At 44.2% G+C, this 26,266-nt stretch overlaps 1 protein-coding gene across 1 annotated transcript in view; it reads right to left on the bottom strand.

Annotated features, from left to right (window-relative positions):
* LOC138267693 (fibrillin-2-like) overlaps positions 1–26,266 on the bottom strand; it is a 367,800-nt gene that overhangs the window by 159,544 nt on the left and 181,990 nt on the right. Inside the window, exons 12-16 of the mRNA XM_069216842.1 lie at positions 24,791–24,910; positions 21,688–21,813; positions 17,645–17,767; positions 15,175–15,450; positions 1,620–1,673 (exon numbers count right to left, since the gene is read on the bottom strand). Of these exons, the coding sequence (XP_069072943.1) occupies positions 1,620–1,673; positions 15,175–15,450; positions 17,645–17,767; positions 21,688–21,813; positions 24,791–24,910 (699 nt within the window). The remainder of the gene's footprint in view (positions 1–1,619; positions 1,674–15,174; positions 15,451–17,644; positions 17,768–21,687; positions 21,814–24,790; positions 24,911–26,266) is intronic.

Below are 26,266 nucleotides of genomic sequence, written 5' to 3'. Positions count from 1 at the left end.
ATATTCCATGTGCCTGTTTGCCACGCGAGACATGGTGGTCGCAGGAAAGGAATATTATGAAGTAGGAGGACTTCCCAACTGGAAATATGACAGACCCTCCACTTAATGAAAGGTGACACCACTGGCATTTGGTTGCCCATCAGCTGTTACTCACTATTTGCTTCACTCTAAATCATGCCGTGGAACCACAGTTTTACCAGGAATTGTGAACTCTGGTGTATGGTGGCTCTCTTATCATGCCAAGCTTTAAATGACCCCTATAGTCAATTACATTGTTTGAATATGTTTTTGTTGTTTTGTGTTTGGTAAGATATTTTAACTACTGGTAAGTACACAAATGACCACCAACCTGTCTCTCTACTGGCTCCACCCTCCAGATGGTGACCCACAGCTGACCTATAGAAATTATAGCTTCTGCATGGAATATTAGGAAAAGATCATCAGCCCTCAAATTATTTAAAATAAGTTGTGACTGATAAAATATGTTTTCATGTATTACACTTCTTTAGAAATATATTAAGTACTTTTAAAATTATTCTCCCACTTGTAAACATTTTGGAATAGCAAAATGTGTTGCCTTTTTGTTTAGCGCTAGCAAAAAAATGAGAATTTGTCTATAGAAGCTTTATGCATTATTTCATCTAGTGCATTGTCTGAAGTAAGGTACAGGATAGACGCCGCTCAGACAGACAGCAACCAATACTGGTTGCTAATATATGGTACGTTCCCACTTTAGTATCAATAATTTGAGGGCATCCAATTGCCAATTATCCGAGAACGTTCCATAAATTGAAGGAAAAAGAACTCCAGAATATGTGATCCAATTTAGAATTTATTAATCAAAAAAATAAGTGGCTCCATGTTATACAGCTAGTAGATGGAATGTAGAGCAAGGTAAGAACTCAGCCAACACATGTTTCGCCCTTTGGGGTGCATTCACCAGGGCTTTCTCAAGGCATAATTGTAATACATTTTTGCTTCAAGTCATGCACCAAGTAATATTGACAGTTCAGATAGTAATTCCTTAATCAGCACCATCTCCACTTCCCAAACTGCAACCAGTACTGCAGCTCAATCAAAGCTAGCAAGCATGGAAAGAGCATTGTTTACACCTATAGCTCTTAAATTTCAACCGCAAATCAGGAAGAATGCTTTTTACACAACTTGGGTCACTCACTTGCATAAAATGTGTAACATAGAAATCCTAAAATAAATCCAGCCTGGAAGTGTCAGCAAATAATAAATTTGGCAAATGACCCTGGAATCTCAATAAATAAATCCGCAACAAATATAGACGTAAGTCTACATAACATGATTTGGCTAAAGACAATTCTACCTCTGTGTGTCGTCTTTCAACTGAATCTAGACTGTTTGATTATTCAGTTTGCGATATTGCATACGGTCAGAAGAACCAAGCAAAAATCGACCAAACAGTTGACTATTTGGGAATCATTATAGTTGATACTTTCTGGTGATGAGGGATGCTATAAAAAGAATTGGGGAATTATTCACACTAGATAGTCTACAAAATACAAAGTTTCTTATATAGGAAATGGGGAGAGTGTGAATACCATGACCCATCTATTGAACATGAAGCGAAAGGATGAGCAGAGTCTTACCTCGGCCATCAGCTGTGATCCCGATGCCGCTACTGCAGAGGGCCTGGAATTCAGCTGCAAAGAAGAATGGAGCATAGTCATTTCCTAATCAGTATATTTCACTCACAACATTCTCCAGTTACTGCTAACCGCTGCTTACACTGTGGCTAACTGAGGACAATTCCGCTGGGTCTACTCAAATACTTTAGGATATTCAGAAGGACTACATGAACTTTTGCCACTCCACACATCCGTCCAGTCAATGTAACAACAAATGTCGATGGGCACAACTGTCATCATAACTACTGATCTGTTACCAACTCTTGTAAAGGCGTGATAAGGAATTCCCTCAGTAGGTGTCCCAAAGACATACTTTCTAGCTTGTGAAATGGAATAGTGATTGCTGATGCTGCAGTGTCATCTCAAATAATTTGGGGGCCCATGCAAGGCACATTCTGGGGGCCCCTGCTTGGAACAACCTTTAATTTTATAAACCATTGTATGATAATTCAAGCACCATGATTCCAAACAATATTGATGGATACATGAGAAGTTTAGACAGAGAAATAGATCGAAGTGTAATAGAGAGAACATTCATTGGCATGCACTTCCAGGGAGCAGCAAAGGGACCCCTACCTCAGACTTATTAATGAGACAGGAGTTCTTACCAACTTCCTGCAAATTTGCTTTTTTTGCATTGAGCCTGGGGTCATACGCAGAGCAAAAAGGTGGGTAACACACAAGCCTCCTTTGTAACCTATGTTTGTACATCGGGTTCATTCAACTTTGCAGGAAAAGAGGAAAACTGACTCTGCTATACAGCCACTAAAAAGATTTCAAAGCCGACGAAAAAAGCAAAATGAACTTTATTTGCTAGGACCCTTTCATAGGTAAAGTAAACTCATCTTTTTCATGGATCTGAAAATAAATAAAGTATTTTAAAATGGCAGCTTGAATGATACTTTGAAATTGATCTTTAAAATGTAGTTTCATTTACTTTAGGTATTACTTTACGTGTGCAGTTTCTAGGCCCATGTATTCTACGTAAACAATGCCCAGACCACATTCTGTGCAATACATCGTTTCGTATGTCTACCTTTCCTTTCCCTCTATTTACACACCTGCAGCTTCCAGAATCCCATCTAAGCTTTTTCCAATGTGTGTGGTTTGGATACTGAAGGGTTTATTTCATATCAAAAGGCCTGCTTGCACTGCACCTTTCTGCCCACGTATGAGGTACAGGATGTGGTATAACAAAGCAATAAATTACAACCACGTTTAACATCAAACAACTGTGGCAAATTCCATTCCCACCTCATGCTCTACTCAGCAAAAAACATTTTATTAACTCAGCCTCACATCCGGTACTGTTTGGGCAGCTTATTACTCTTGCGTCTTTGCATCTCTCGTAATTGGCAGATGTGTTCTGGTTGGTATAATCCACTTTTGTTTTCTTCATATTAGTTTGTTTGTTACAAACCTATGCATTAGTTACTTCCACAAGCTCAGCTATTCTTGAATGCATAATACCAAGTAAACAAGTCTGGGTCAGTTGTCTTGTTCTCTCACTCTCCTTGCCCCATTCTACTACTCCCAATGAGCCCTACAAAATCACCAACTGCACTTTTTTTTTAATGTTAAAGCATTCCTTAGACAGCAACCTGGAGTGTCCATAGTACACATCAGAGCAATGTATACATTCTGTTCTTTATTTTTTTAATAACCTATTCTCTCATCTCTCTCAATTTACTTCACCTTCATCAATAACCATGTACTGGTTTTTATTATTTATTTAATTAGTTTTATAACTCACATACTTGATAGGTAAGGGCTACTTCAGAGCACTATGGAGGAGAGGTAAATGGAAGTAGGGAGTAAAGGGTGAGAAAGCCTACCAAGCCACAATGGGGATAAGGGATCATTAAAGCAATGATTAAAACACGAGCATAGAGAAATAAATAAGAGTAGATTATGCCTTGGATCAAGGAGGTAAACTAAAACCCTCTAGGAAAAGTAAGGGTAAATGGTCTTTTTTAAACTGAAGGAAAACTTCTTGGATTCTTCAAATAAGAATTACCACAAGAACAATAATGTCCAATAAACGTAACAACATTAACACATGTTTTTGGGATGCATACGATTCATTTGTAACATGATGTCCTATACAATGTCATCACTCCTCATATCCTCAGCACCCCAGACAATACTAGTGAGGTTTGAATACATTCATATATACCAACACTATGGCCTATTCATGGTTTTGCTGGCTGAAAAAAGTTGCAAGTGAAAGGTGTAAGGAAATGCCTCCTTGGCATGGTTGCCCCCTGACTTTTTGCCTTTGCTGATGCTATGTTTACAATTGAAAGTGTGCTGAGGCCTGCTAACCAGGCCCCAGCACCAGTGTTCTTTCCCTAACCTGTACTTTTGTGTCCACAATTGGCAGACCCTGGCATCCAGATAAATCCCTTGTAACTGGTACTTCTAGTACCAAGGGCCCTGATGCCAAGGAAGGTCTCTAAGGGATGCAGCATGTCTTATGCCACCCTGGAGACCTCTCACTCAGCACAGACACACCGCTTGCCAGCTTGTGTGTGCTAGTGAGGACAAAACGAGTAAGTCGACATGGCACTCCCCTCAGGGTGCCATGCCAGCCTCTCACTGCCTATGCAGTATAGGTAAGACACCCCTCTAGCAGGCCTTACAGCCCTAAGGCAGGGTGCACTATACCATAGGTGAGGGTACCAGTGCATGAGCATGGTACCCCTACAGTGTCTAAACAAAACCTTAGATATTGTAAGTGCAGGGTAGCCATAAGAGTATATGGTCTGGGAGTCTGTCAAACACGAACTCCACAGCACCATAATGGCTACACTGAAAACTGGGAAGTTTGGTATCAAACTTCTCAGCACAATAAATGCACACTGATGCCAGTGTACATTTTATTGTAAAATACACCACAGAGGGCACCTTAGAGGTGCCCCCTGAAACTTAACCGACTATCTGTGTAGGCTGACTAGTTCTAGCAGCCTGCCACAAACCGAGACATGTTGCTGGCCCCATGGGGAGAGTGCCTTTGTCACTCTGAGGCCAGTAACAAAGCCTGCACTGGGTGGAGATGCTAACACCTCTCCCAGGCAGGACTTGTCACACCTGGCGGTGAGCCTCAAAGGCTCACCTCCTTTGTGCCAACCCAGCAGGACACTCCAGCTAGTGGAGTTGCCCGCCCCCTCCGGCCAGGCCCCACTTTTTGGCGGCAAGGCCGGAGAAAATAATGAGAATAACAAGGAGGAGTCACTGGCCAGTCAGGACAGCCCCTAAGGTGTCCTGAGCTGAGGTGACTCTAACTTTTAGAAATCCTCCATCTTGCAGATGGAGGATTCCCCCAATAGGGTTAGGATTGTGACCCCCTCCCCTTGGGAGGAGGCACAAGGAGGGTGTACCCACCCTCAGGGCTAGTAGCCATTGGCTACTAACCCCCCAGACCTAAACACGCCCTTAAATTTAGTATTTAAGGGCTACCCTGAACCCTAGAAAATTAGATTCCTGCAACTACAAGAAGAAGGACTGCCTAGCTGAAAACCCCTGCAGAGGAAGACCAGAAGACGACTACTGCCTTGGCTCCAGAAACTCACCGGCCTGTCTCCTGCCTTCCAAAGATCCTGCTCCAGCGACGCCTTCCAAAGGGACCAGCGACCTCGACATCCTCTGAGGACTGCCCCTGCTTCGAAAAGACAAGAAACTCCCGAGGACAGCGGACCTGCTCCAAGAAAGGCTGCAACTTTGTTTCCAGCAGCTTTAAAGAACCCTGCAAGCTCCCCGCAAAAGGCGTGAGACTTGCAACACTGCACCCGGCGACCCCGACTCGGCTGGTGGCGATCCAACACCTCAGGAGGGACCCCAGGACTACTCTAAGACTGTGAGTACAAAAACCTGTCCCCCCTGAGCCCCCACAGCGCCGCCTGCAGAGGGAATCCCGAGGCTTCCCCTGACCGCGACTCTTTTGAATCCAAAGTCCCGACACCTGGGAGAGACCCTGCACCCGCAGCCCCCAGGACCTGAAGGACCGGACTTTCACTGGAGGAGTGACCCCCAGGAGTCCCTCTCCCTTGCCCAAGTGGAGGTTTCCCCGAGGAACCCCCCCCTTGCCTGCCTGCAGCGCTGAAGAGATCCCTAGATCTCCCATTGACTTCCATTACAAACCCGACGCTTGTTTCTACACTGCACCCGGCCGCCCCCGCGCTGCTGAGGGTGAAATTTCTGTGTGGGCTTGTGTCCCCCCCGGTGCCCTACAAAACCCCCCTGGTCTGCCCTCCGAAGACGCGGGTACTTACCTGCAAGCAGACCGGAACCGGGGCACCCCCTTCTCTCCATTCTAGCCTATGTGTTTTGGGCACCACTTTGAACTCTGCACCTGACCGGCCCTGAGCTGCTGGTGTGGTGACTTTGGGGTTGCTCTGAACCCCCAACGGTGGGCTACCTTGGACCAAGAACTGAACCCTGTAAGTGTCTTACTTACCTGGTAAAACTAACAAATACTTACCTCCCCTAGGAACTGTGAAAATTGCACTAAGTGTCCACTTTTAAAACAGCTATTTGTGAATAACTTGAAAAGTATACATGCAATTTTGATGATTTGAAGTTCCTAAAGTACTTACCTGCAATACCTTTCGAAGGAGATATTACATGTAGAATTTGAACCTGTGGTTCTTAAAATAAACTAAGAAAAGATATTTTTCTATATAAAAACCTATTGGCTGGATTTGTCTCTGAGTGTGTGTACCTCATTTATTGTCTATGTGTATGTACAACAAATGCTTAACACTACTCCTTGGATAAGCCTACTGCTCGACCACACTACCACAAAATAGAGCATTAGTATTATCTATTTTTACCACTATTTTACCTCTAAGGGGAACCCTTGGACTCTGTGCATGCTATTCCTTACTTTGAAATAGCACATACAGAGCCAACTTCCTACATTGGTGGATCAGCGGTGGGGTACAAGACTTTGCATTTGCTGGACTACTCAGCCAATACCTGATCACACGACAAATTCCAAAATTGTCATTAGAAATTGATTTTTGCAATTTGAAAAGTTTTCTAAATTCTTAAAAGACCTGCTAGGGCCTTGTGTTAGATCCTGTTTAGCATTTCTTTTAGAGTTTAAAAGTTTGTTAAAAGTTTGAATTAGATTCTAGAATCAGTTTTAGTCTCTTAAAAAGTATTCCAACTTTTAGAAGCATAATGTCTAGCACAGATGTGAATGTGGTGGAACTCGACACCACACCTTACCTCCATCTACAGATGAGAGAGCTAAGGTCACTCTGTAAACTAAAGAAAATAACAATGGGCCCCAAACCTACCAAAATACAGCTCCAGGAGCTTTTGGCAGAGTTTGAAAAGGCCAACCCCTCTGAGGGTGGCAACTCAGAGGAAGAGGATAGTGACTTGGAGGACAATTCCCCCCTACCAGTCCTATCTAGGGAGAACAGGGTCCCTCAAACCCTGACTCCTAAAATAATAGTCAGAGATGCTGGTTCCCTCACAGGAGAGACCAACACCTCTGAAATCACTGAGGATAGCCCCAGTGAAGAGGACATCCAGTTAGCCAGGATGGCCAAAAGATTGGCTTTGGAAAGACAGATCCTAGCCATAGAGAGGGAAAGACAAGAGATGGGCCTAGGACCCATCAATGGTGGCAGCAACATAAATAGGGTCAGAGATTCTCCTGACATGTTGAAAATCCCTAAAGGGATTGTAACTAAATATGAAGATGGTGATGACATCACCAAATGGTTCACAGCTTTTGAGAGGGCTTGTGTAACCAGAAAAGTGAACAGATCTCACTGGGGTGCTCTCCTTTGGGAAATGTTCACAGGAAAGTGTAGGGATAGACTCCTCACACTCTCTGGACAAGATGCAGAATCTTATGACCTCATGAAGGGTACCCTGATTGAGGGCTTTGGATTCTCCACTGAGGAGTACAGGATTAGGTTCAGGGGGGCTCAAAAATCCTCGAGCCAGACCTGGGTTGACTTTGTTGACTACTCAGTGAAAACACTAGATGGTTGGATTCAAGGCAGTGGTGTAAGTAATTATGATGGGCTGTACAATTTATTTGTGAAAGAACACCTGTTAAGTAATTGTTTCAATGATAAACTGCATCAGCATCTGGTAGACCTAGGACCAATTTCTCCCCAAGAATTGGGAAAGAAGGCGGACCATTGGGTCAAGACAAGGGTGTCCAAGACTTCAACAGGGGGTGACCAAAAGAAAGGGGTCACAAAGACTCCCCAGGGGAAGGGTGATGAGACAACCAAAACTAAAAATAGTAAAGAGTCTTCTACAGGCCCCCAAAGACCTGCACAGGAGGGTGGGCCCAGAGCCTCTTCACAAAACAATGGGTACAAGGGTAAAAACTTTGATCCCAAAAAGGCCTGGTGTCATAGCTGTAAACAGCATGGACACCAAACTGGAGACAAGGCCTGTCCCAAGAAAGGTTCCACTCCAAACTCCCATCCAGGTAACACTGGTATGGCTAGTCTCCAAGTGGGATCAACAGTGTGCCCAGAGCAAATCAGGGTCCACACTGAAGCTACTCTAGTTTCTGAGGGTGGGGTGGATTTAGCCACACTAGCTGTCTGGCCGCCTAACATGCAAAAATACAGACAGCAACTCTTAATTAATGGGACTAGAATAGAGGGCCTGAGGGATACAGGTGCCAGTGTCACCATGGTGACAGAGAAACTGGTTTCCCCTGGCCAATACCTGACTGGAAAAACTTACACAGTCACCAACGCTGACAATCAGAGAAAAGTACATCCCATGGCAATGGTTACTTTAGAATGGGGAGGGGTCAATGGCCTGAAACAGGTGGTGGTCTCCTCAAATATCCCAGTGGACTGTCTGCTTGGAAATGACCTGGAGTCCTCAGCATGGGCTGAGGTAGAACTAAAAACCCATGCAGCAATGCTGGGTATCCCTGAACTGGTGTGTGTGAAAACAAGAGCACAGTGCAAGGCACAGGGTGAAAAAGTAGAGCTGGAGTCTGGAAAAATGGCCCAGCCTACCAAGAGAACCGGAAAGTCAGTTGGGAAACCAACTGCAACACAGCAAAAGAAAGGGAACCTCTCTTCTCAGGAAGAAGTTCTGCCCTCTGAGGGAACTGAGCCTTTGGAGCTTGAACCTTACCAGGTTGAGCTCTTAGGCCCAGGGGGACCCTCCAGGGAGGAGCTGTGTAAGGGACAAGAAACCTGTCCCTCTCTTGAAGGCCTTAGGCAGCAAGCTGCTGAAGAGTCCAAAGGCAAGAAAAATGGAACGCATAGGGTCTATTGGGAGGATGGACTCCTGTACACTGAGGCCAGAGACCCCAAACCTGGTGCCACTAGGAGAGTGGTAGTGCCTCAGCTGTTCAGAGAGTTCATCCTAACATTGGCCCATGACATTCCCCTTGCTGGACATTTGGGACAAACCAAGACGTGGGAGAGGTTAGTCAACCACTTCTACTGGCCCAATATGTCCAACATGGTTAAGGAGTTTTGCCTCTCCTGCCCCACCTGTCAAGCCAGTGGTAAGACAGGTGGGCATCCAAAGGCCCCCCTCATTCCACTTCCAGTGGTGGGGGTGCCCTTTGAAAGAGTGGGTGTGGACATAGTTGGTCCACTGGAACCTCCCACAGCCTCAGGAAATATGTATATCCTGGTAGTAGTGGATCATGCTACCAGGTATCCTGAAGCTATTCCCCTTAGGTCGACTACTGCCCCGGCAGTAGCCAAGGCCCTCATTGGTATCTTTACCAGAGTGGGTTTCCCTAAGGAGGTGGTATCTGACAGAGGTACCAACTTCATGTCAGCATACCTAAAGCACATGTGGAATGAGTGTGGAGTGACTTATAAATTCACTACACCTTACCATCCACAAACTAATGGCTTAGTTGAGAGATTCAACAAGACATTAAAGGGCATGATCATGGGGCTCCCAGAAAAACTCAAAAGGAGATGGGATGTCCTCCTGCCATGTCTGCTTTTCGCTTACAGGGAGGTACCACAGAAGGGAGTAGGGTTCTCACCCTTTGAACTTCTGTTTGGTCATCCTGTAAGGGGACCACTTGCCCTTGTTAAAGAAGGCTGGGAGAGACCTCTCCATGAGCCTAAACAGGACATAGTGGACTATGTACTTGGCCTTCGCTCTAGAATGGCAGAGTACATGGAAAAGGCAACCAAAAACCTTGAGGCCAGCCAACAGCTCCAGAAGTTTTGGTATGACCAAAAGGCTGCACTGGTTGAGTTCCAACCAGGGCAGAAGGTCTGGGTTCTAGAGCCTGTGGCTCCCAGGGCACTCCAGGACAAATGGAGTGGCCCTTACCCAGTACTAGAGAGGAAGAGTCAGGTCACCTACTTGGTGGACCTGGGCACAAGCAGGAGCCCCAAAAGGGTGATCCATGTAAACCGCCTTAAGCTCTTCCACGACAGGGCTGATGTCAATCTGTTGATGGTAACAGATGAGGATCAGGAGGCAGAGAGTGAACCTCTCCCTGATCTTCTGTCATCAGACCCAAAAGATGGTACAGTAGATGGAGTGATCTACTCAGACACCCTCTCTGGCCAACAGCAAGCTGATTGTAGGAGAGTCCTACAACAGTTTCCTGAACTCTTCTCCTTAACCCCTGGTCAGACACACCTGTGTACCCATGATGTGGACACAGGAGACAGCATGCCTGTCAAGAACAAAATCTTTAGACAATCTGACCATGTTAAAGAAAGCATCAAGGTGGAAGTCCACAAGATGCTGGAATTGGGAGTCATTGAGCGCTCTGACAGCCCCTGGGCTAGCCCAGTGGTCTTAGTCCCCAAACCTCACACCAAAGATGGAAAGAAAGAGATGAGGTTTTGTGTGGACTACAGAGGGCTCAATTCTGTCACCAAGACAGATGCCCATCCAATTCCAAGAGCTGATGAGCTCATTGATAAATTAGGTGCTGCCAAATTTCTAAGTACCTTTGACTTGACAGCAGGGTACTGGCAAATAAAAATGGCACCGGGAGCAAAAGAAAAGACAGCATTCTCCACACCTGATGGGCATTATCAGTTTACTGTTATGCCCTTTGGTTTAAAGAATGCCCCTGCCACCTTCCAAAGGTTGGTGAATCAAGTCCTTGCTGGCTTGGAGTCCTTTAGCACAGCTTATCTTGATGATATTGCTGTCTTTAGCTCCACCTGGCAGGATCACCTGGTCCACCTGAGGAAGGTTTTGAAGGCTCTGCAATCTGCAGGCCTCTCTATCAAGGCATCCAAATGCCAGATAGGGCAGGGAACTGTGGTTTACTTGGGACACCTTGTAGGTGGAGGCCAAGTTCAGCCACTCCAACCCAAGATCCAGACTATTCTGGACTGGGTAGCTCCAAAAACCCAGACTCAAGTCAGGGCATTCCTTGGCTTGACTGGGTATTACAGGAGGTTTGTGAAGGGATATGGATCCATTGTGACAGCCCTCACTGAACTCACCTCCAAGAAAATGCCCAAGAAAGTAAACTGGACTGTGGACTGCCAACAGGCCTTTGACACCCTGAAACAGGCAATGTGCTCAGCACCAGTTCTCAAAGCTCCAGATTATTCTAAGCAGTTCATTGTGCAGACTGATGCCTCTGAACATGGGATAGGGGCAGTTTTGTCCCAAACAAATGATGATGGCCTTGACCAGCCTGTTGCTTTCATTAGCAGGAGGTTACTCCCCAGGGAGCAGCGTTGGAGTGCCATTGAGAGGGAGGCCTTTGCTGTGGTTTGGTCCCTGAAGAAGCTGAGACCATACCTCTTTGGGACTCACTTCCTAGTTCAAACCGACCACAGACCTCTCAAATGGCTGATGCAAATGAAAGGTGAAAATCCTAAACTGTTGAGGTGGTCCATCTCCCTACAGGGAATGGACTTTATAGTGGAACACAGACCTGGGACTGCCCATGCCAATGCAGATGGCCTTTCCAGGTTCTTCCACTTAGAAAATGAAGACTCTCTTGGGAAAGGTTAGTCTCATCCTCTTTCGTTTGGGGGGGGGTTGTGTAAGGAAATGCCTCCTTGGCATGGTTGCCCCCTGACTTTTTGCCTTTGCTGATGCTATGTTTACAATTGAAAGTGTGCTGAGGCCTGCTAACCAGGCCCCAGCACCAGTGTTCTTTCCCTAACCTGTACTTTTGTGTCCACAATTGGCAGACCCTGGCATCCAGATAAATCCCTTGTAACTGGTACTTCTAGTACCAAGGGCCCTGATGCCAAGGAAGGTCTCTAAGGGATGCAGCATGTCTTATGCCACCCTGGAGACCTCTCACTCAGCACAGACACACCGCTTGCCAGCTTGTGTGTGCTAGTGAGGACAAAACGAGTAAGTCGACATGGCACTCCCCTCAGGGTGCCATGCCAGCCTCTCACTGCCTATGCAGTATAGGTAAGACACCCCTCTAGCAGGCCTTACAGCCCTAAGGCAGGGTGCACTATACCATAGGTGAGGGTACCAGTGCATGAGCATGGTACCCCTACAGTGTCTAAACAAAACCTTAGATATTGTAAGTGCAGGGTAGCCATAAGAGTATATGGTCTGGGAGTCTGTCAAACACGAACTCCACAGCACCATAATGGCTACACTGAAAACTGGGAAGTTTGGTATCAAACTTCTCAGCACAATAAATGCACACTGATGCCAGTGTACATTTTATTGTAAAATACACCACAGAGGGCACCTTAGAGGTGCCCCCTGAAACTTAACCGACTATCTGTGTAGGCTGACTAGTTCTAGCAGCCTGCCACAAACCGAGACATGTTGCTGGCCCCATGGGGAGAGTGCCTTTGTCACTCTGAGGCCAGTAACAAAGCCTGCACTGGGTGGAGATGCTAACACCTCTCCCAGGCAGGACTTGTCACACCTGGCGGTGAGCCTCAAAGGCTCACCTCCTTTGTGCCAACCCAGCAGGACACTCCAGCTAGTGGAGTTGCCCGCCCCCTCCGGCCAGGCCCCACTTTTTGGCGGCAAGGCCGGAGAAAATAATGAGAATAACAAGGAGGAGTCACTGGCCAGTCAGGACAGCCCCTAAGGTGTCCTGAGCTGAGGTGACTCTAACTTTTAGAAATCCTCCATCTTGCAGATGGAGGATTCCCCCAATAGGGTTAGGATTGTGACCCCCTCCCCTTGGGAGGAGGCACAAGGAGGGTGTACCCACCCTCAGGGCTAGTAGCCATTGGCTACTAACCCCCCAGACCTAAACACGCCCTTAAATTTAGTATTTAAGGGCTACCCTGAACCCTAGAAAATTAGATTCCTGCAACTACAAGAAGAAGGACTGCCTAGCTGAAAACCCCTGCAGAGGAAGACCAGAAGACGACTACTGCCTTGGCTCCAGAAACTCACCGGCCTGTCTCCTGCCTTCCAAAGATCCTGCTCCAGCGACGCCTTCCAAAGGGACCAGCGACCTCGACATCCTCTGAGGACTGCCCCTGCTTCGAAAAGACAAGAAACTCCCGAGGACAGCGGACCTGCTCCAAGAAAGGCTGCAACTTTGTTTCCAGCAGCTTTAAAGAACCCTGCAAGCTCCCCGCAAAAGGCGTGAGACTTGCAACACTGCACCCGGCGACCCCGACTCGGCTGGTGGCGATCCAACACCTCAGGAGGGACCCCAGGACTACTCTAAGACTGTGAGTACAAAAACCTGTCCCCCCTGAGCCCCCACAGCGCCGCCTGCAGAGGGAATCCCGAGGCTTCCCCTGACCGCGACTCTTTTGAATCCAAAGTCCCGACACCTGGGAGAGACCCTGCACCCGCAGCCCCCAGGACCTGAAGGACCGGACTTTCACTGGAGGAGTGACCCCCAGGAGTCCCTCTCCCTTGCCCAAGTGGAGGTTTCCCCGAGGAACCCCCCCCTTGCCTGCCTGCAGCGCTGAAGAGATCCCTAGATCTCCCATTGACTTCCATTACAAACCCGACGCTTGTTTCTACACTGCACCCGGCCGCCCCCGCGCTGCTGAGGGTGAAATTTCTGTGTGGGCTTGTGTCCCCCCCGGTGCCCTACAAAACCCCCCTGGTCTGCCCTCCGAAGACGCGGGTACTTACCTGCAAGCAGACCGGAACCGGGGCACCCCATTCTCTCCATTCTAGCCTATGTGTTTTGGGCACCACTTTGAACTCTGCACCTGACCGGCCCTGAGCTGCTGGTGTGGTGACTTTGGGGTTGCTCTGAACCCCCAACGGTGGGCTACCTTGGACCAAGAACTGAACCCTGTAAGTGTCTTACTTACCTGGTAAAACTAACAAATACTTACCTCCCCTAGGAACTGTGAAAATTGCACTAAGTGTCCACTTTTAAAACAGCTATTTGTGAATAACTTGAAAAGTATACATGCAATTTTGATGATTTGAAGTTCCTAAAGTACTTACCTGCAATACCTTTCGAAGGAGATATTACATGTAGAATTTGAACCTGTGGTTCTTAAAATAAACTAAGAAAAGATATTTTTCTATATAAAAACCTATTGGCTGGATTTGTCTCTGAGTGTGTGTACCTCATTTATTGTCTATGTGTATGTACAACAAATGCTTAACACTACTCCTTGGATAAGCCTACTGCTCGACCACACTACCACAAAATAGAGCATTAGTATTATCTATTTTTACCACTATTTTACCTCTAAGGGGAACCCTTGGACTCTGTGCATGCTATTCCTTACTTTGAAATAGCACATACAGAGCCAACTTCCTACAAAAGGGATCAAAATTAAGATATCTTTGATGCAAAAGGGGTGTCAGAAAAAAACAAGGGGGTTACTTAGAGTTTGGCCTACGTAGGGCAAGCGCCACAAATAGGCAGATTTCCTGTCAGCCTTAGTTAGAGGGCATATATGGTGGTGCACTTGATGTACCTTTCACAAGGTCTGAATATTCTTTTGGAGGGTCTCCCAGATTTGCCAAACTCTAAACCCTCCAAGTGCCACAGAGGCACCGATCAATGTATGCTTCCCTTTGTGACAAAGTGCATAACTTGAAATGTACTTTCATTTTTGAACATCCTAGTTGAATATCTAAAATTCAAAAGAAATGCAATCTAAATTGGCCATTATGTTGTTTTTTAATTGACAAAACAGTCTATATATGACCGGCAGGTGAACATACGGTGCACTAGATCCACCACAGAGGTTTAGTTGAGGTGGTGCTCCCAGCATATTTTTTATTTATAAATTGTTACAAAGCACAGTGAGAGGATGATTTCTTATGATTGGTTGCAAGCTCTCATAATGAGTACTGCAATAAGGGCAACTCACAGCATAATCACTTTTATGCACATTAAAGAACTCTAACAGTGAATTTAGGTGAAAGGAAAAAACTAGCTGTATCACCGAAACTAAAAATGGCAAGCTTTACAAAATCCCAAGTACCCCTCCCTGGAAGTGAAAACAAGCAGTCAGACACACATAAAAATAGAAAACATTAGTGAAATGTTCATAGAAGAAAACTTAAGTGAATCACGTTAGGCTAGTGAGACAAGCAATATTTAAAAGTGATTTACAACATTGAATGGCAGGGCAAACAGGAAACTCACCTGCGTTTTTGGCAGGGCATGGCTGGCAGGGCTCTCCAAAGCCATGGTCAGGGTTTGCACAGCAGCACTCAGACTTGGTGACGGCACCAGGGAATGGGCGAACGCAGGTGCCCTTTTTGATGGCTCCATAGCAGGTGCTGCGCATGTGCGTGTCAACACAGACCCGGCCATCAATACCAATTGTCAGTCCTCCAAGACACTCACAACGGAAGGAACCCTCAGAGTTTATGCAGCGCCCATTCATGCAAATGCCGGGTGTTTGGCATTCATCAACATCTACAATGACAGGATGATGTTATTGTTAGTGCTAATGCGATAGTGAGCTTTGCTCTCAAAAATGTTTTGAAAAATATCAACAACTGTTGCATTATTTAAATATATATTTTACAAATGTGCATGTTTTAAAACTTGAAGTATTGTTTTCAAAGATGATGGCTTCTTTGTATTTAATTTTTGTTATTACATACCATTTGTTTTACTAATATTTTAAAGAAATAAATAGATTCACAAAACATGTCTAACTTTTAATGCCTGGCTAATAAAACATACTAAATAATACCACATTTTCGTAATGGTATTTGAAGAATTGCTTCCTCAAAACAAATTTCTGATGCAATAGTTTACTGTTTTGCAGCACTTTGCTGAAACAAAATTGGTTTTAATGCTACACAAATGTTTCAAAACTACAATGATTAATCAGTGTGGCTAAGAGTTTGGGCACTTTGCTATTTCATACAGAATATGTTTTCATTGCGTGCACACCTAGTGCCTCTAATTTCCTCCTTTGAGTTAATTTATCATTTTTATTCAAAGTTTTTCACTTTCGTGGAGAACAGTCAAATCTAGATTTAAATAAGCATTTACAAGAGTGTTTACAACCAGTGTGTCAATTTTTTCTTTCTCTGATTCAACTATACTTATCATGCTAACATTGTTGCAGTTAGATACACATGGCTGTAATTGTGAATTTGCAAGAGTGATTGGTTATTCAATTTTACCTTGTTATCTATGAGCCAACTGAGTTTCAGACTACTTTTTGTTATATACCTCTAAGTTTTAGAAGAATGGATGGGACAGGAAATTAATATTAGATTCATATGATAAGATACACTAATATTTGATTTCTTTGATAATACATTAGGGGCCAGCAAACCCCTCAATCTTGGCTTTTTACACTGCTTTGTTTTCTTGATAGGAGCCTCTGTGTATCAACATCAACTCAAAAACCCATGCTGCCTTGCTTTTTCAGCCCTATAACCGATCCATCAGTTAATCCCCAAAGGTCAGGATGACAGCAATATTTTAAAAATACAGTAGCAATCCTGACGGTTTGCTGCTAACACTGCAACACTCTGCTCTGACAAGTTCAGAATCCTAGACGTAAATATCAATATCCTAACTAAGAATTTTAGATCCACTGACTGATGCTACCTAAGTGTTCATGTTCAGTGGGGGCCCGTTTGTGTATAAGTACCATCCACAAAACCTTTACAGCCTCCAGGAAACATTTCTGAAATTCTGAATGAGTGATTTCACAAGAAAATATATCAAACGAGTCTGGCTCTAAGGTTTGTAGGGTAATATTTATTAACATTTTGCTTTTCATGTTAGAAACTGGATGACGGAGTTCCTTCCCTACACCAGCTGCTCAAAGCAATTCATTTTCTCATGAGCAATCTTGTGTGTTGGGCATGTAGTTCACTATTCTTGTCTCATCTGGGTACAACATTTGAAAGGGTTGAAAGGATTTCTCTGCTCCACAATCTCTTGCCAAAGTTTCTTGACAAGCAGACCTTTCTGACAGAGGAAAACTGTTATATTCAGATGATACTGGATTCTTGTACATTGTATTGTAACTTGGGTCAAATGCTCAGCATCTCCATCAGTCTCATAAATAGTGAATGCCCATGTCTCTAACAGACACTGTACAGCAATCACAAAAATGCCCCCACACTGCCAAAGCTGGAAGAGCAATAGTCATAATGATTACTGAAATCTTCATGTTGAAATGAAAATCAAAACTAGAACTGCATTGGAAACCTCTTCTTCTAGTCTCCACCATGCCCATTTAACACCTTTCGGCAAATACACGTAGGAGAAATCCAGGCTTTTTCAGTTTTAAGATTGTTTTAAGCCAATTAGAAGGGTCGGATTTGTGAAGGGCTCTGTCTTGGCTTAAGAAAATCTTAGGACTATCTTAACTCTCGAACAACAAACCAAAGTCTATTTATGTCATAGAAAAGCAATTGTAAAACAGGTTCAACAGTCTTAACCTAACAAAGTCAATCATAAGACAATCTTAAGTTAGACCAAAGTCCTTTGTAAATTAAGCCTTCTTGACTGACTTCAGACAGTTTTAATTGTCTTCTTAAGTTTGGATTCCTCGTACCTTCACCAGTCTACCCCGGAAAATTCACCATATATGATATAGTAATGAAAAATCCATCTAAAACACGTATTTTAGACTCACCCACACAATAGCGTCCATTAGGAGCCAGTACAAAGCCAGGTTTGCAGATGCATTTGAAGCTTCCATCCTCATTGATGCACATCCCGTTCAAGCACATGTTGGTAGTGGCACATTCATCATGATCTAGAGGAGAGATTATACATTTTAGGATTTGGACGTCTTAAAACTACTATTTTATTGGTCATTCATTTTCCTGAGTTGCAGCTATGAGGGAGACACCAAGAATTAAATGTGAAAACACCTTCATTTCAAGGGCAAACTTGGGCATCACTATAACAAAGCTAAGCCCAAAACAGAGCTCTTCATTGGATCATGAAGAGAAACTACAAGCTGAATGAAAATATGAAATCTTGATGTACTCTGACAAAAGTTGGCATGAACAGTTTTAAACGTTTGCCCTTGAAGTAGGTAAACTTTGAATTTCAAGTAGTTTACAAAGTTTGCAGTTTCCCAACTTTGTGGAACTTTGCATGCAACAATTTGTTCTCCGGAAAAATATATTTATGTGGAAAAGTTTCTTGCAAAGTTTTTCTACATGAAAATTCCATCATTCTACGTGGGATTTTAAACATGTTTCTCTTCTGCAAACACACTTTATGAGAACCTTTCTTGGTTGCTATGTTCTTAAACAAATGTAGCCAAATGTAGTGAGTTTAAGACTTATTTTTTTTTAAATGTAATGAAGATGCAGAGAAAAAAAGTCATACTGTAAGGAAATGCCTCCTTGGCATGGTTACCCCCTAACTTTTTGCCTTTGCTGATGCTATGTTTTGATTTGAAAGTGTGCTGAGGCCTGCTAACCATGCCCCAGCACCAGTATTCTTTCCCTAACCTGTACTTTTGTTTACACAATTGGCACACCCTGGCATCCAGGTAAGTCCCTTGTAACTGGTACCCCTGGTACCAAGGGCCCTGATGCCAGGGAAGGTCTCTAAGGGCTGCAGCATATCTTATGCCACCCTGGGGACCCCTCACTCAGCACAGACACACTGCTTGCCAGCTTGTGTGTGCTGGTGAGGACAAAACGAGTAAGTCGACATGGCACTCCCCTCAGGGTGCCATGCCAACCTCACACTGCCTATGCAGTATAGATAAGTCACCCCTCTAGCAGGCCTTACAGCCCTAAGGCAGGGTGCACTATACCATAGGTGAGGGCCCCAGTGCATGAGCACTGTGCCCCTACAGTGTCTAAGCAAAACCTTAGACATTGTAAGTGCAGGGTAGCCATAAGAGTATATGGTCTGGGAGTCTGTCATACACGAACTCCACAGCACCATAATGGCAACACTGAAAACTGGGAAGTTTGGTATCAAACTTCTCAGCACAATAAATACACACTGATGCCAGTGTACATTTTATTGTAACATACACCCCAGAGGGCACCTTAGAGGTGCCCCCTGAAACCTTAACCAACTACCCGTGTAGGCTGACTGGTTTTAGCAGCCTGCCACACTCGAGACATGTTGCTGGCCACATGGGGAGAGTGCCTTTGTCACTCTGTGGCTAGTAACAAAGCCTGCACTGGGTGGAGATGCTTATCACCTCCCCCTTGCAGGAGCTGTAACACCTGGCGGTGAGACTCAAAGTCTCCCCTTCTTTGTTACAGCACCACAGGGCATTCCAGCTAGTGGAGTTGCCCGCCCCCTCCGGCCACGGCCCCACTTTTGGCGGCAAGGCCGCAGGAGATAATGAGAAAAGCAAGGAGGAGTCACTGGCCAGTCAGGACAGCCCCTAAGGCAACCTGAGCTGAAGTGACTCTGATTTTTAGGAATCCTCCATCTTGCAGATGGAGAATCCCCCCAATAGGGATAGGAATGTGACCCCCTCCCCTTGGGAGGAGGCACAAAGAGGATGTAGCCACCCTCAAGGACAGTAGCCATTGGCTACTGCCCTCCCAGACCTAAACACACACCTAAATTCAGTATTTAGGGGCTCCCCAGAACCTAGGAACTCAGATTCCTGCAACCTAAGAAGAAGAGGACTGCTAAGCTGAAAAACCCTGCAGAGAAGACGGAGACACCAACTGCTTTGGCCCCAGCTCTACCGGCCTGTCTCCCCACTTCTAAAGACACTGCTCCAGCTACGCTTTCCCCAGGGACCAGCGACCTCTGAATCCTCAGAGGACTGCCCTGCTCTAGAAGGACCAAGAAACTCCCGAGGACAGCGGCCCTGTTCACCCAAGACTGCAACTTTGTTTCCAAAGGAGCAACTTTAAAACGACTGCGTTTCCCGCCGGAAGCGTGAGACTTGCTACTCTGCACCCGACGCCCCCGGCTCGACTTGTGGAGAAACAACACTTCAGGGAGGACTCCCCGGCGACTGCGAGACCGTGAGTAGCCAGAGTTTCCCCCCCCCTGAGCCCCCACAGCGACGCCTGCAGAGGGAATCCCGAGGCTCCCCCTGACCGCGACTGCCTGACTCCCAGATCCCGACTCCTGGTAAAGACTGTGCACCCGCAGCCCCCAGGACCTGAAAGATCGGAACTCCAGTGCAGGAGTGACCCCCAGGAGGCCCTCTCCCTTGCCCAGGTGGTGGCTACCCCGAGGAGCCCCCCCCTTGCCTGCCTGCATCGCTGAAGAGACCCCTTGGTCTCCCATTGATTCCAATTGAAAACCCGACGTGTGTTTGCACACTGCACCCGGCCGCCCCCGTGCTGCTGAGGGTGTACTTTCTGTGCTAACTTGTGTCCCCCCCGGTGCCCTACAAAACCCCCCTGGTCTTCCCTCCAAAGACGCTGGTACTTACCTGCTGGCAGACTGGAACCGGGGCACCCCCCTTCTCCATTGAAGCCTATGCGTTTTGGGCACCACTTTGAACTCTGCACCTGACCGGCTCTGAGCTGCTGGTGTGGTAACTTTGGGGTTGCTCTGAACCCCCAACGGTGGGCTACTTTGGACCCAAACTTGAACCCCGTAGGTGGTTTATAAGCTACAAAAACTAACAAATACTTACCTCCCCCAGGAACTGTTGAAAATTGCAGTGTCTAGTTTTAAAATAGCTATATGTGATTTATTTGAAAAGTATATATGCTATTGTGATTATTCAAAGTTCCTAAAGTACTTACCTGCAATACCTTTCATTTGAAGTATTACATGTAAAATTTGAACCTGTGGTTCTTAAAATAAACTAAGAAAAGATATTTTTCTATACAAAAACATATTGGCCTGGAATTGTCTCTGAGTGTGTGTTCCTCATTTATTGCCTGTGTGTGTACAACAAATGCTTAACACTACTCCTCTGATAAGCCTACTGCTCGACCACACTACCACAAAATAGAGCATTGGTATTATCTCTTTTTGCCACTATCTTACCTCTAAGGGGAACCCTTGGACTCTGTGCATACTATTCCTTACTTTTAAATAGTGCATACAGAGCCAACTTCCTACACATACCATAACATACTGTTAGATAGATGTAACTGGGTGTGAGCTGGGTGATATTATTCACCTATTTTTCAAACAGGTTAAAGATGATACATTTGTTCTTCACCAAAAACGTTCTATCAATGAAGAAATGGGGGTTAACAATAGGCACGTGTTAGAATATTGTTTTCCTATTGTGGAACAGGATAGGGAAATACTTATCTTTGTAATTAAAAAAAGTAAATACATGTTTTGGTAAACAATTTTCATTGTTAATTAAAAAGTAAAAAAGCAGTTTAAGGTAAACAAATAATGATTTTCTTTTATCTAGTGGATACGAACATGACATGCGAGCAGTTTCTAACACTAACAAAATCCATTAAACTTGTTCCCTTGGGAATTAGAGTTTTCTAGGAAAAAGTTTGAGTTTTCTCACTGACTTCAACTAAGAAGTTTGTTATGCTTATATGGACAACTATGTGAGGTTGGGTGTATGCGTGCCATTTTGATCACATTTCTCAAAATAGATGTGCTAAGCTTGTAAGCAGCTTATTATACAATTTCAATACTGCAATGTAATATTTATCTGCAAAGTTGTTTGGGGTTACTCAAAGTTAAAAACTCAAAATGTTACAGTAACATATTTCCTTGGAGTAGATGTTAGCAGTAGTAAATACTTACCAACACAGTTCTTGCCATCAGGGGTGGTCTCAAAACCAGCATTGCAAATACACTGAAAGCTGCCATCTGTGTTAACGCATCGACCATTCCTGCACATCACTCCATTCATGATACACTCATCGATATCTGAAAAGACAGTATGTTGTTTCATTGACGTTATGTATTTTACACTGAAAGTTTAAAATATTGATCTGCACTTATGTTGACTCCACAATTTTGGCCACCTTTGTATTTTCAAGGTACGTAAATGTGGAGTTCAGACTATTAAATCCATATTTTGCTGTACAACTTATCTTGAAGATATGTGTTTGCACTTGATATTGTGGATTTGATATATGTGGTGAGGTAAGCTGGTATATGTGTGGGTCACTACTATTGATCTGGATATTTGGACACATAATCCATCCTAAAAACCTTTGTTTGTGCTGTAAAATTGTTGTCTACTGCATGGTAACCAATGCCTGATATCAATCGAGCAAGCATTTGTTAGGTAATCTGTAAATCACTGCAGGTTACAAGATTCTGTTGTGGTAACTTATATTATGTAATGTTGGGTTATTTTATTGCATGTTGATTTATGGTATATAAGTTACAACTTGACTTGTCTCTTGGTTAAACTTTGAAAAGAACTGCCTTTATGTATGAAGATGGGAGAAGCTAGAGCGTGGGAGAGTGACTAATATATACCTGCATCACGCATTTGGTTTCAGGATTTTTAAAGGGATCCACAGTGGGAATGAGAGATGCCTACTATGCTTCACCTCTTTAAAGCATGGATCTGCTCACCCTTTTTTAAATATAGATATTTATGGAGTAAGATTTCCTTAATTGTGTCTTGAGGCGGACAGGGCTTTTGTGCCTCTCTTAGGAGGAGAAAAACTCCTCATTTTGACCTGATTGTGGGTGTCATTTATCTTCCTGTGGATCCACTCTTGTGTGCGGCTGCGGAGACAAATAGGTACTCTTATATTCACCGGAATGTTCCTGTTTGAAATCTGGGCCGGTCACCATGTTCTTCAGAAACAAGGGTCTAGGGATTCAATTGTGAGTTGGGAGTGTAAAAAGTATTGATGCGGGTGTCATTAATATTATAAATCTGTGGCTGACTGTGCAACCAAAATCTTCTTTCCTTTTGGAACAAGGGCTTTCAGAGGTGCATTAAGTATAGAAGGTGCGTACAGGCATATTGCCATATTGTGTGCCCAACCTGAGGCCATGCAGTATGGGAAGTCAGAGATGCTAAAGGAAATAAGAGTCTTGTACTGATGTTACATCTGCTGTAAATATATTGTAGGCATGAGGAACTGAGCTTAAATTGTGAATAAGATGGGATTTTGCCCTCGCTAGACATGGTGTATGCGATTTGTCCTTGTTAGGGACAACTGAACTTTAGTTGTGACCAACCATGTCCACTGCCTTCTGACATCAGAAGAAACATACAGAACTTTACAACCCAGTTGAGGAAGATAGGTGGGAGTTACACCAACCTAATTAGACAAGGATGTCTGCTTTCTCTGGAGCTGGCTGCTACTGCTGACCTTCTGTTCGTCCTCCCTCTGAAAGGGAATGCCTCTAGTGTGCTGCAGCCCCGCCCCTCTCCTTATTCATTTGCATTGCCAGAGAGGGAAAGATCTTTAGCTGAGTTATGCAGTGTAAGCATAGAAACACTCCTTTCTGCGGCAGAACAGGAAAGGTGACTGGGGAGGACTGCACATCCATAGGACCACATTTTTTTGTATAATTGCACTCCAATGTCTGCAGCTTTGAAACCCACAGCCCACTGGTATTTCTTGTCCAAGGCATGCTAGCTGTGCATGAGCCCTGATAACCCTGTCTGTATGGAGAGGAGATTGTCAGACACTGTGATAACATTTCAGTTTCCTTCTGCTCTCTAGAGAGCATGCTTCAGCCAACCACGCTTGGAGGGATGCCCAGACCAAGCAACTAAAGAAATGGAGCATTTTCCCTAGAGTGATTATCTTTAGAGCTGCCATCTATTAGGCTGTTATGTTGCATTGCCTCTATTCTCAGATTTCCCTCAACAGATCGCAAACTTCAGACCTGTCTTTAAATGATAAGTTGCAAGGTCACCCAACCTTCATTTCAGACACCCATGAATTAACCATTATCCACACCATTGAGCTGTTTCTGGTTATTTCGACTGCCTGGGTCTGAAGCACTGCATTCTTTGCTCTGGTGCCTTGGACACACTCTTTTTTAACCCAGACTCCAAGTGCATTCAGCTAGGGTTAGACTTTCAGGTAGGAGTTCCCACCTGAGAACGACTTGGTTCATTGGGCCTTAGTGTACATAGTGTATAGTGTATGTAGTAATGGCTTACGTTTTGCACCAACCATTGGCTTTCTTCTACAGTTTGTGAATAAAGCAATATTCAGTGATGTTTTGTGATTCTTCATGTTATATGGTAGAGATATATATTTCTGTGTGTTGTTTATGGCAGTGGGTACTGCTGATTTTGTGTCCATATCCCTTCTTATAGGTGGTCTGTTCAGTCCTCATCCCATACTATTACTACAAAGATGTTCTAGGCTTCATGGAGAACCACACTTGTGTCACATGCAATTAATCCTGTACAATCTCGGCAAAGCCAATCTACCCCCTCACTCAATTCAGCTTACTTCTCACTAGATCTGTCCGGCGCAGACCAATGAGTTGGAACTCCTGTCACATACCTTTCTTTTATGGTAACGCCTAAAACTCGTCCAGCGAACTTTGCATTGCTGCTGTACATGTTATGCGTATTAGCAAAACTTGGTGAAATCTTCTCACTGTCCAATAGCCAAAATAATTGTTTTACTGGTGCTTGTTGGATGTGTTACCAGGGACACTTGACAGTGCTGCCATACTATGATGTCCACCAAAAAACCCTCACTGTGCATTCAGAGCTTTGGAATATGGCATTTCCCTAATACAACACCTAATCCTACACATGACTAGTTACCTAATGTAAACAAACTGCAAATGTAGGCCTTTGCAACCCACAACATTCTATGTGTGCCTTTCTTCCTGGTTTTATTATAAATATTTGCAAAAGCACTCTTCCTTCACCTAGGCCATATTTTGCAGTTATGATGAAACTCACCGACACAGGACTGCCTCGTTGGGTTGCTCTGATAACCATCATGGCAGCGGCAGTGGTATGAGCCTTGAGTGTTGACACAGTCACCATTCACACAGGGGCTGCTGGAGCATTCATCCACATCTGTAACACAGATAAATTAGCATTTTATACAAATGTACTTTGGAGAGCCTTTATCATACATTGAGTGTTGTCATTGCTGAGGACTACTGTATAGACAGGGGCCACTGGAATTATGTACAAGGGGAGAGCCAAATTATGAGGAAGATTTGACTAAATTATGCGGCACGAAAAGGCCAATTAAGCGGTGTAATGGGACATGTTTTGTGATAGTATTAATTTTGTTTTCATTTTTACACTTGTTAGCACTGTCTGGGCATAGGTTGCATAGGTTGCATCTCAATAGTACTGGTTTAACACCTAAATATAGTAGTTAGCAAGAGAAAGGTGACCAGTCAACTCTCGTAAAGGGCATTCCACTGGGCAGCAACACATGTCGCTTTGTTTTTAGTAACTTTTGAACTGCTTGAGCTAGAAACAATTTTTTTTGTTAAAATCTGCAAGTTATGCAGCAGATGGTGGATTATGTGGCAACTGCAGCAAATGTGTTATTCAAAGAAAAACGCTACAGCTGCACAATCGCATTACTCCAGTGTCCCTGTGTATGGGGGATACCTGAATTCTACAGTTCAGACTACACATTCAGTCATGTTATTGTAAAGATAACCAACATGTAAGACAACAAAAAAGGCTTTGTAAAAAATGTACTTGCCTTTTTTATTTCACACTGACCCTTCTTAAAATTATTTTTGTTTGCTTTGGAAACATTTCTTAAACTGTTTAAAATCATTCATCTTTGAGCTTTTCTTAAAGAAAGTTACAGCTGTAGTTTGTCTGAGTCCAAACAGGGTTGAGGACCAAACATCAATTGTAAGAATACCTTCTTGAACTATAGTAGTTTGAACCATGGACTTCACAAACATTTACAATGGGAGAGGTAAAGGAAGGTTCAAGAATAATCCTGAGTAAATAATCATAAAAATAGAAGTGATACTCTATAAATCATAATCTACTTTTACTTTGTTCAGCGATCTGAGTTAGAGACTGTGAATATTCCCAGTTACTATTTGAGACCTGATTTGGCAGTGTTCATACTCTTTTGTTAGTTGTTATATATTTCTGAGTTGGAACCACAGATTTTGAGCAATCCATGCATGCGTATGCAGAACATTGGTGAAATGCCTCCCTCTGTATACAGCAGTTTGAAGCTTAACAATTTATGCAATTCGGAGTCATTTGTTACAGCATTCAGCAGAAACTGAAACTGAGGGAATGCGGGTCTACTCATTTTGATATCATGATTATTTGTCTACTCCTTTTTTGTGTGAGAGAGCATTGTGCATGTTTTTTAAATCAACATGAATGAGAACCTATTTCCAAACAGAAAAAAACATGTATATATTGTAGGAAGTTGGCTCT

Source organism: Pleurodeles waltl, chromosome 12, assembly GCF_031143425.1.
Source record: "Pleurodeles waltl isolate 20211129_DDA chromosome 12, aPleWal1.hap1.20221129, whole genome shotgun sequence".
Classification (NCBI taxonomy): Eukaryota; Metazoa; Chordata; class Amphibia; order Caudata; family Salamandridae; genus Pleurodeles; species Pleurodeles waltl.
Note: the sequence above shows the minus strand (reverse complement) of the source record. Positions and strands in the feature narration are given on the sequence as shown.